Source organism: Tupaia chinensis, unplaced genomic scaffold, assembly GCF_000334495.1.
Source record: "Tupaia chinensis unplaced genomic scaffold, TupChi_1.0 Scaffold000415_1, whole genome shotgun sequence".
NCBI classification, from domain to species: Eukaryota; Metazoa; Chordata; class Mammalia; order Scandentia; family Tupaiidae; genus Tupaia; species Tupaia belangeri.
In genome coordinates, this window is record NW_006159920.1 from 2,396,648 (window position 1) to 2,408,150 (window position 11,503).

The 11,503-nt window shown below is 37.8% G+C and overlaps 1 protein-coding gene across 4 annotated transcripts in view; it reads left to right on the forward strand.

Moving 5' to 3' along the window:
• CCDC14 (coiled-coil domain containing 14) overlaps positions 1 to 11,503 on the forward strand; it is a 50,348-nt gene that overhangs the window by 36,061 nt on the left and 2,784 nt on the right. For all 4 annotated transcript variants that reach the window (XM_006154568.3, XM_006154567.3, XM_014590174.2 and 1 more), the window contains 2 exons: positions 1,587 to 1,805; positions 1,878 to 2,010. In XM_006154568.3, coding sequence (XP_006154630.1) covers positions 1,587 to 1,805; positions 1,878 to 2,010 — 352 coding nt within the window. The remainder of the gene's footprint in view (positions 1 to 1,586; positions 1,806 to 1,877; positions 2,011 to 11,503) is intronic.

Consider the following 11,503-nt stretch of genomic DNA (forward strand, 5'->3'; position numbering starts at 1 on the left):
ATCAGTGGTTGCAATGCTTAAGTAACTCCTCTCCTTTTATTTTCTGCCTCTTTATCTATTGTTTCTTTGAAAGCATTTATTAGTATTTACAATTACTTGTTTGTTTTCAGTTCCATGAGAACAGGGACCATGTCTATGTTGTCCACCTTCATAGAGCCAGATTCTAGTTCAGTGCCTAACACATAGCAAGTATTCACTCAAGGCTGTAATGGTGTATACTTGTATACAATACTTGTATAATGTATTAAGTACTGTATACTTGTATAGCCATGAAAAAGAATGTGATAGATAATAGATACATGTACTGATACATAAATCTTATGCAAAATAAAAGCAGGATTAGAAACTGCAGATATTGTATGATTCTTTTATGTTTAAGTGTGTATGTGTGAAAAAGTATTTTCCATAAAGATACCAAACAGTGTTAGCTTGGAGGAGAGTGCAAATGGGATAGGAGGGAGACTCTTATTGAGAATCATTTGGTATCATCAATTGGTATTTCGTGGTGTTTAAATATTTTTAATATGTACATGTATTATTTTTTAATTAAAATTTTTTTTAAAAAAGGGCCAGCTGGGGACCAGCAGGTGATGTAATGGTTACATTACTGGGTTCCCACATGGTCCGCCATGGTTCAAGTCCCGGACCTGGCAGCTTGAAATTCACATCAGATATGTGTGCATGGGTGTGTGGCCAAAATCCCAAGAGGACAATGGAGTAGAAGGGATTGTAGCATGGTCATTCCCCTAGGGGGTGATTTCTTGCTTTCTGTCTCTCTCTCTCCAGCAAACGCACACACCCTTGGCAAAAATCTCCCTTAAAAAACTTTTTTTTTAAAGGGTCAGCAGATTGTGTAGTGGTTTAGGTGGCTGGATCCCCCATGGCCAACTGCACAGTTTGAGTTCCAGACCCAGTGGCTTGAAAAACATGCCAGCTGCATGTGCATGTACATGTCTGCCCACAATCTTAAGAGGAGACTGGAGAAGGGATTGTGATATGACCATCCCCTCTGGGAGTACTTTCTCACTTTCTTTCTCTCTCTATCTTCTCTGGTGAGCGTATGTGTTCCATTGCAAAAACTTAATAAGAAATGTATATAATACCCAAATTATCAATGGTGACAAAAGACTTGACTTATGTTGGGAACCAGCAGTTAGCGTAATGGCTATTTCGCTGGACTCCCACGTAGTCGACTGCAGTTCGTGTCCTGGACCCGGTGGCTTAAAACTCACGCCGGGCGCATGTGCGTGTGTTCCCAAGATCCCGAGAGGAGAACGGAGGAGAAGGGATTGCGGTGTGACCATCCCCTCTGGGGGGTGATTTCTCGCTTTCTGTCTCTCTCTCTCTCTGTCTCTCTGGCGAGCGCACACACCCTATAGCGAAAACCTCTCCAAAAAAAAAAAAAAAAAGACTTGACTTATGCCAATTAAAAAAGAATACATTTAGTATTTATATAGAACTGCTCATGTGTTTATTTGTTAAATAAAACCAGGGAACTCCAAGCCATTCTTTTTTAGCAACAGATCTTTTCCAGGTTTGTACCTTTTTAACTGAAGAAAAAACTATTTGACTCATTTGTCTTACAGTGTTTTCTCTTCAGTCATTGAATATGTCACTGCAAAATCAGTTACAGGAGTCACTAAAGAGTCAGGAATTACTGCAGAGTAAAAATGAAGAGCTCTTAAAAGTCATTGAAAATCAGAAAGATGAAAACAAAAAATTTACGAGTATATTTAAAGACAAAGATCAAACTATACTTGAACATAAACAACAATTTGACATCGAGATAACAAGAGTTAAAATAGGTATGTATTTAGACTGTAGTTATGGTCATATTTTTAAAAAGGAATAAGGAAACTGAAACTTCTTTGTTTTAGAATTGGAAGAAGCCTTAGTGAATGTGAAAAACTCCCAGTTTAAGTTAGAAACTGCTGAAAAGGAAAATCAGATATTGGGAATAACGTTACGTCAGCGTGATGCTGAGGTGACTCGACTGAGAGAATTAACCAGGTAAAATTGACTTCCCCTTTTTCAATAATCCATGTCTTTTATTACTTATATTCATAAACTTCAAAATAATGTCAAACCTGCTCTTTCTCCTGTCATTTTCTTTCATTTTGTCAGTGTTTTTGCTAATTTCTAATGACATTTTTTTCTGTTCTAATTTAGTTAGTTTAGAAATGTCAAACCTAACTAAATGCTTTCTTAAACCATAGGATTCTAGGCAAAGTCTCTGATGAGGCACCAAAGACTTTTATACCAACGTGGTTAAGTTCCCTGAGAGATCTGAATGGCATCCCATCTCTGCCATGTATTAGTTGATAAACTTTGAACAAGTTATTTAACCTCTCTAAACCTCAGCTATAAAACGAGATCATGAATTGGGTCAGTAGGGGAACAAGAAATGACTCATGAAAAGCTCTTAGCATGGTAAGCCATCATACCATATGATCTTGGGTGACTCTGCCTCTTTGAGCTTCACTTTCCTTATTCTGTCAGTAAAATGAGGGAGTTGGCAGCAGCAGCTCAGATCCTTTTGTTTCCTCACTGAAATAAATTTATGTTCTGAAAAAAAATCTTACTCAATTTTTGTTATGATATACGCTTAGAAAGTTCAGGATTCTTTTGAGGTATTTGTTTAGGATTATATTTTCTACTGCTATTTAAAATCCTAGGTTATTTTATATCTGAAGTTGATTAGATCTGACCACGCCTTTGAATGCCTTAGAAGTTCATAGTTCCAAATGTAAAAGTCCTAAATACAAAGTAACATTTCTTATATTTCCAATGAATAGATCCATTTTGAATGGTAAATTTATCCCTCCCATTTTGAATTGTGAATTTAGGGAAATAGATAAATTAATTAATTTATATGTATGTGTGTGTGTGTGTGTGTGTGTGTGTGTGTGTGTGTGTGTGTGTGTGTGTGTGTGTGTGTGTGTGTGTGTGTGTGTGTGTGTGTGTGTGTGTGTGTGTGTGTGTGTGTGTGTGTGTGTGTGTGTGTGTGTGTGTGTGTGTGTGTGTGTGTGTGTGTGTGTGTGTGTGTGTGTGTGTGTGTATGTATATATACATAATACATATATACATATCTACACACAAGTATATAAAATATGTGCATATATGTATTTAATTTTATAAATTTTTGAAATTAATAATCTGTTAATATAGAAATATTGCCATTTTCTACATTTATATTTCATAGAATAATTACACGTAAACAGTAGGAAAAGCAAGACATTTCTTATGTCTATCTAGAATTATAACTTAAATGTTGATTTATAACCAATCTTGCTCAAAGTATGATATTCAGTAGAAGAGTGTCTTTTTATAAAAGCCTTTATAAAGTTTTCAAAGGAATTGTCTCCTCTTTTCTGAGAAGTAATTTAGAGTGAGATTTTTGTGTGAAGTATTTATGGCAAAATAAGCCCATAACAATAGGCTACATATTGAATGATTCCATTTATAGAAAATGTCCAGAATAGACAAATCCATAGAGACACAAAGTAGATTACTGGTTGCCAGGCACCTGGAGAAGGGGGAAACAATTGGGAGTGACTGCTATTGGGTACAGAGTTTCTTTTGGGGGTGATAAAATGTTCCGAAATTAGATAGTGGTAACAGTTGTACAACCATGAATATACTAAAACTGACCAAATTGTGCACTTTAAAGGGGTAAATTTTATGATATGTAAATTACATCTGAACAAGCTTTTTTTTTAGTATGAATGGTATACAGTCTATTTAAAAAAGAAAAAGGAACAGCAACAAAGGTCAGCAGGTCAGTGTGGCCAAGGGCCATGGGAGGTTGCTTAGGCAGTACTGCAAGCATCTCCTTCCTCATTCTAAGGGAGCATAGTTCTCAGCCACAAGCAGAAAATCTGATGAAGTGAAGGATCTAGTTCCCTGGTAGTTGGCTTTTCTGCTCACAATCTTTTTCTTCATACTGCTAAATTCAACTCATTTATGGATATGAAATTATAAGCTGATAGTACTGTAATTTTTTTCACAGTTCTCTCTTTCTCATATCTGTCATTTTATTTGCCCTCATCTGTGGAGGAAAGTGTTTTTGTTTGTTTGTTTTTTGTTTTTCTTTTATTTGCTAAAGGTCACATGCACTTGCTGGAGAGAGACATAGAGGGAAAGTGGGGGATGGTCATATTGTAATCCTTTCTCCATTATCCTTTTGGGATTTTGGGCATACATGCACATGCACCCGGTGTGTTTTTCAAACCAGTGAGTTCAGGACCCAAATTGTGCACTCACCAAGTCAGATCCAACTGCCTTAACCACCATGTCATCACCACCATCTGGCCTGGGAAGATTTTAATATCTGCATTTTCATAGATAGAGAAACTAAGGTCATACAGTGTAAGTATTACTAGAAGGTTAATAACAAAGCAGAAACTGTAACTCACATCTCTCCCACATGAAGTGACTTTAGTTAAAATAGTATATTTCATGTAACAATTCCATGCCCAATTTTTACATGGGAGATAATTGGATGGATTGATTCACTTATTCCCTAACAAATGTTTATTATATATTAAATTCCAAATATATGTGTGTGAAACACCCATTCACCCCACTTAATGATGGTGAATAAGTATTTAATGTGTTATTTAATTCAGTTTGCTGTTATGTGTTGAGGACTTTTGCATCTGTTTTTGACAGGAATATTGGAACATTTTTTCTTAGTGTTCTTAGTGTCCTGTCTAGCTTTGGTATCAGGGTAATGCTGGCCCATAAACTATGTCTGGAAAAATTCCCTCCACTTGATTTTTTTCTTAGAGTTTAAGAAGGATTGGTATTAGTTCTTCTTTAAATGTTTGGTAGAATTCAGCTGAGAAGCCATCTGGTCCTGGGCTTTTCTTTAATGAGACTTTATTACTGATTTAATATTGTTAACTCACTGTTGGCCCTTTTAGATCTGCTTCTTCAAGGTTGCATCGTCTAGAAATTTATCCATTTCTTTTAGGTTATCTAATTTATTAGTGTATAATTGTCCATGGTAGGTTTTTTGTTGTTGTTGTTTTTTGTTTTTAAAGAGGTTTTTGTCATAGAGCACGTGAGCTTGCCAGAAAGACACAGAGAGACAGAAAGCAAGAAATCACTCCCCCAGGGGGGATGGCCATATCACAATCCCTTCTCCTCCATTCTCCTCTTGGGATCTTGGGCACGCACACACACGCACGCAGTGTGAGTTTAAGCTACCGGGTTCGGGATTTGAACTGTGATGGACTACATGGAATTCAGTGACATAGCCATTACGCCATCTGCTATTCCCATTTACTATAGTTTTTTATGATCACTGGTGTTGGTGGTAATGTATCCTATCTTCATTTCTGATTTTCTTTTTCTTTTTTCTTTTTTTTAGAGGTTTTTGCCTTAGGATATATGAGCTCATCTGGGAGAGACAGAGACAGTGAGAAAGTGAGAAATCACCTCCTGTTGGGATGGCCACACTGCAATCCCTTCTCTTCCATTTTCCCCTTGACATTTTTGGCATGCATGCACACATGGCCTGGTGTCAGTTTCAGGCTACCGAGTTGGAGACTCAAACCATGGTCTCCTACATAGGAGTCCAACGATGTGACCACCATACCATCTGCTGATTCCTCATCTTTGATTCTGAGTGTTCTCTTTTTTCTTAGTCTAGCTAAGGGTTTCTTTTTCTTTTTCTTTTTTGAGAGGTTTTTGCTATAGGGCGCATGAGCTCGCCAGAAAGACAAGAGAGACAGAAAACAAGAAATCACCCCCCGGGGGATGATCATGCTACAATCCCTTCTCCTCCATTCTCCTCTCAGGATCCTGGGCATGCACGCACACATACCCGGTGTGAGTTTAAACCACCAGGTCTGGGACACGAACTGTGGTCGACTACATGGGAGTTCAGCGATATAGCCATTACACTAATTGCTGGTCCCTAGCTAAGGGTTTTTCAATTTTGTTTATCTTTTTCAAAAACCAACTAAACCAACTCTTAGTTTTGTTGATTTTTTTCTATTGTAATCTTTGTTAATCTCTTCTGCTAATTTTAGACTTAGTTTATTCCTTTAGTTCCTTGAGATGTAATGTTAGATTGTTTATTTGAGATTTTTTTTTAAAATATAAGCATTTATTATAAATTTCCTCTTAAAACTGCTTTTTCTATAACCTGTAAGTTTTGGTGTGTTTCCATTTTTACTGTACCTAATATTTTTTATTTCTTCTTTAACTCATTGGTTGTTCAAGAACATGTTTAATTTCCACAAATTTGTGAATTTTTCATTATATTTCCTATTATTGACTTCTAGTTTTACACCATTGTAGCAGAAAAGATATATGATATTATTTTATCCTCTTAAGTTTGTTAAGACTTGTTTTGTGACCTAAAATATGATCTCTCCTAGAGAATGTCCCCCCACGTGCACTGGATAAGGATGCTGTGTATTCTGTTACTGTTGGAAGGGAATGTTCTGTGTTTCTGTTAGGTCCATTTGGTCTAAAGTGTAACTCAGGTCCAGTGTTCCTCATTGATTTTCTGTCTAGATGATCTATTCATTATTGAAAGTGGAGTATTGATGTCCCCTGCTGTTAACATAGTGTATTATATTCCTTCAGATAATTTAACAATTACTTTATATATTTAGGTGCTCTGATGTTGGGTGCATATATATTAATATTTACACTTGTTATATCCTCTTGATCCTTTTATTGTTATATAATGATCTCCTTTGCCTCTTTTTACAGTTTATTACTTAAAATCTATTTTGTGTGACATAAGTGTAGTTACTTCAGCTGTTTTTTGGTTTCTATTTATATGTAACACCTACTTCTATCCCTTCACTTTCATTGGTTTTTTTTTTTTTTGAAAGGTTTTTGCTATAGGGAGCATGTGCTCGCTAGACAGACAGAAAGAGATAAAGAGACAGAAAACAAGAAATCACCCCCCAGGGGGATGGCCATGCTGCAATCCCTTCTCTGTTCTCCTCTTGGGATCTTGGGCATACACGCACATGCGCCTGGCATGAGTTTTAAGCCACTGGGTCCGGGACGCGAACCATGGTCGACTACGTGGGAGTCCAGCGACATAGCCATTATGCTAACTTCTGGTCCCCATCCCTTCACTTTCAACTCATGTGTGTCCTTACTATTAGTTGAGTTTCTTGTAGGCAGCATATAATTGGGTCTGTTTTTTAAATCCATTCAACTCCTCTGTCTCTAGACTGGAAAATTTAATCCATTTTACATTCAAGATAATTATTGATAGGTAAGAACTTTCTACTGCTATTTTATAATTTATTTTCTTTGTTTCTTTTTTCTCTCTTGCTGCCTTTGAGATTTGATGGTTTTCTGGAATGGAGTGCTTTGAATACTTTTTGTTTTGTGCAACTACTATGGGTCTTTGCTTTGTGGTTACCCCAAGGCTAACATAAAACATGAGGCTTTTTTTTTTTTCTTTTGTAGAGAGTTTTGCTATAGGGCGCATGTGCTCACCAGAAAGACACAGAGAGACAGAAAGCGAGAAATCACCCCCCAGGGGGGATGGCCACGCCGTAATCCCTTCTCCTCCATTCTCCTCTCGGGATCTTGGGCACACACGCACATGTGCCCAGCGTGAGTTTAAGCCACTGGGCCAAGGACTCAAACCATAGTCTACTACATGGGAGTCCAGCGACATAGCCATTACGCCAACTGTAGGTCCCCTTTATTATTTTTTTTAAAGACATTTTTTGCTACAGGACATGTGAGACCAGAGAGACAGAAGTGAGATATCACCTCCCAGGAGGGATGGTCACACTGCTGTCCCTTCTCCTCTATTCTCCTCTTGGAATTTTGGACACACATGCACATGCACCCTATGTAAGTTTCAAGCCACCAGTTCCAGGTCACGAGAAGCACTCTGCCATGTGGGAGTTCAGTCATCTGCTGGTTCCATATAAGAAGCTATTTTAATAAGCTGATAACCTTAAGCACATATAGAAACTTTATACATTTACTCTCCCCCTTACATTTTAATGACTTTTGATGTCAAAATTTACATCTTTCTGTAATTTTTATTCCTTAAGAATTGTAGCTATAATTGTTTCTAATAGTTTTGTCTTTTAACCCTAAATTAGAGATGAAATTGCTTTATACATTATTATTACAGTATTAGAGTATTCTAAATTTGACTATATATTTCTTCTACTGTTGAGTTGTGTCTTTTCATATTTTTTATGCCATTAATTAATGGTCTTTCACTTCGATTTACAGAGCACTTTAGCAAATTCCGTAAGACAGTTCTATGTGGTAATGGACTCACTTAGTTAGAGTCTGAAAAACAGGTTTCCCCCCCCTCATTTCTGTAGGTCAGCTTTGCTAGTTTAAGTATTCTTGGTTGGTAGTTTTTTATTTATTTTTTTCCTAGAAGCACTTTGAGAATATATCATTCTGTTCCTTCTGGCCTATAGAGTTTTTGCTGAGAAGTCCATTGTTAGCTGTATTGAGGTGCTCTTGTATGTGATATGTTTCTTATCTTTTGCTTTCTGAACTCTTTGTCTTTGATTTTTGATAATTTCACTATGGTGTGTCTTGGCAAACTTCTCTTTTGGTTGAATTGGATTGAAGACCTGAATTCCCGTATCTGGATGTTGGCATCTTTACACAATTACTCCCCTCCACATACTTTTTATGATTTTTGATGGCAAAATTGACATCTTTGCAATTTATATTCCTTAACAATTGTAGCTATAGTTGTCTTAGGAATTTGATTTTTCAGCCATTATTTCCCTTTATATGATTTCTGGCCCTTTTTCTCTCCTCCTTCTGAAACTCCAATTATGCCAATTTAGTTCTCTTAATAATGTCCCATAATTCTTACAGGCTTCTTTCTTTTTAAACTGATTTTCATTTTTGTTCCTCTGCCTGGATAATTTTAGATGTTTTGTCTTCCAGCTCACCAATCCTCTCACTTGATGAAGTCTACTGTTGAAGCTTTCTATTTCATTTTTCAGTTTATTGTATTTCTCTAGCATTTCTCTTTTCTTTATTTTTTCCAGTTTCTCTGTTAAACTTACAACTTTTTCCTGAATTGTTTTCTAAATTTTATTTAATTTCATATTTCTTTTGAGTCTATTATTGGAACTTTATTAGCTTCTTTTGGTGGAATCCTGATTCTTCATAATCTTTGTGTCCATGTATTGGTGTCTGTGCAAATCACCTCTTCTGATTTTTTTTTTTCTTAGAGATTTTTGCTATAGGGTACATGTACACTCACCAGAGAGACATAAAGTGAGAAATCACCCCTGAGGGGGAATGACCATGCCACAGTCCCTTCTCCATTCTTTTCTTGAGACCTTGGCATGCGTGCACATATACCCAGTGTGAGTTTCAAGCCACTGGGTCCAGGACTTGAACCGTAGTTGACCACGTGGTTGTCCAGTGCCTTAACCACTACACCACCTGCTGACCTCCTCTAAATAGCGATAGATCATCACTATTTAATCTAGCCTGAGATTTTAGATAGATCAGCTGGTAGTCACCACAGACAGGCAGACCTTGCAGTTCATTTCTCCATTGTTAATAGACTGAACCACTGCCTGTGCTTTAGATGAGACTACTGGCTAGGCTACAAGGCCAGGAGGAGATGCAGACTGGTCTCTGCAATCACTTTCTATTGGGTAGGGTTGCAAGCTATATTCCCTGGCTGGGTGGTACTGTTGTTTGAAATCAGTAGTTGAGCCACAGGCTGGGCACCAAGGCTGGGGAAGGTTGCTAGGTCTTTGTTCAGCTTGTTGGGATGGGCAGAACCAGAGGCTCTACCCCACAGATATGTGAGGCAGAGGCTTACTTCCCTATGGGCCTAGCAGAACCTTAGACTGTACTCCAAAGCTGGGCAGGGCGATTGCATGAGTGCTAGGATTGGGCAGGGCCGGATCCTCTACTCCAGAGATGTGTAGGAGATGCAGGTTTACCTCCCAGTCTAGAGAAGCCTTATACAGAGCTCTGAGGAATAGGCTTTTAATGCCTAGGGACTGGCAGGCTAGGTGCCCTGTTCTGCAGATATGCTGGGACATGGTTGCCTTCCAACCAGGGAAAGCCTTATGTAGAGCACTGAGGCATGCGCATGTATCTTGTGTGTTTTCCAATTTGCCAGGTCCAGGATTCAAACCGTGCCATGTGGAATCCATCTGCATTAACCTTGGTGTCACCTGTCTTAGACTCTTTTCCAAGTTCTGGGATATTCTTGGGTGAATATAGTTGCTAGCTGAATTTCTGTAATGGGAGCTGGAGCCAGGAAACTCCTAATCCACCAACTTGCTGATGTTTCTATTACTTCTTGAAAGAGGTACGAGGGGCCGGCAGGTGGCATGGTGCTTACAGGTGCTCGACTCCCACATGGCCAGCTGCGGTTCAAGTCCCGGACCTGGCGGCTTGCTTTCTCACTTTCTCTCTCTCTCACTCTGCCCCTCTCTGGTCAAATTTAAATAAAGGAATAAAGGGAAGGGAGGGAGGGAGGGAGGAAGGAAGGAAGGAAGGAAGATAAGTAGGAAGTTAGGTAGGTATGAGGAGTGGCAGGAAACATTGCCATTTGAAGACCAATTAGAAATCAATATATGGCATGTTTAAGATGGCAGTGTAAGCCAGGTTGGAAAAAATCTTTTCCTTTTGTGGTAAAAAAATAATTTATTATATATTCAGTGAGATAATCACTGCTGTTTAGTTTAGAGATTTCCTTTCAGTATTCCATGTTTATATATATGATTACTTACTTAAAAAAATAAAGAAGTACTGTATTCATATATTTTATGGCCTGCTCTTTTAAAATTAACCTTATGTGGGGCTGGCAGCTGGCGTAGTGGTTGGGGTGCTGGACTCCCACAGGTCAAGTCCCGGACCTGGCAGCTTACTTTCTCTCTCTTTCTGTCTCTCTCTCTCTCCAACCAAATTAAAAAATAATAATAAATGAATATATAAATAAATAAATGAAATGAAATAGTTATTTTGTTTTTAAAAATTCAAAAAAATTAAATTAACCTTATGTAATTAGAAATTTTTTATCAACAAGTATTCTTTATGACATGACTATAATTGTTACAATGGAATTTACACCATAATTTACTTAAATCAATCCAATATTTTTAAGGATAAGGGTATGTCCCATCTGTTGGGTCATCAGAAAAGTCATGATGGATTTTTGCATAGAAAATTATAGAAAAATACATCATGACTTTTCCTATGACCCAATATTTTCTTATGTAAATTATATCTTTGTAAGTATATTTTTGGATATAGCCTTTTTGGGTAGATCAGTAGTATACATCTCTAAAGTTACAATTGGTGAGTTAAAGAATATGGTGGGGATGGGGGGCATGTGATAACGCAGCTGGATCCACATGGTTGAAAGGTCCTGAGTTCATGTCTCAGGACCTCCCTGTGCAGTGTGTGCTCATGTGTCTGTGATCCAGGCTGCCTGAGACTGGAGACAGCTGCAATGTGAAGACCCTCTTGGGGGTGCTCTAGCGCTCTTCCACTCACTCTC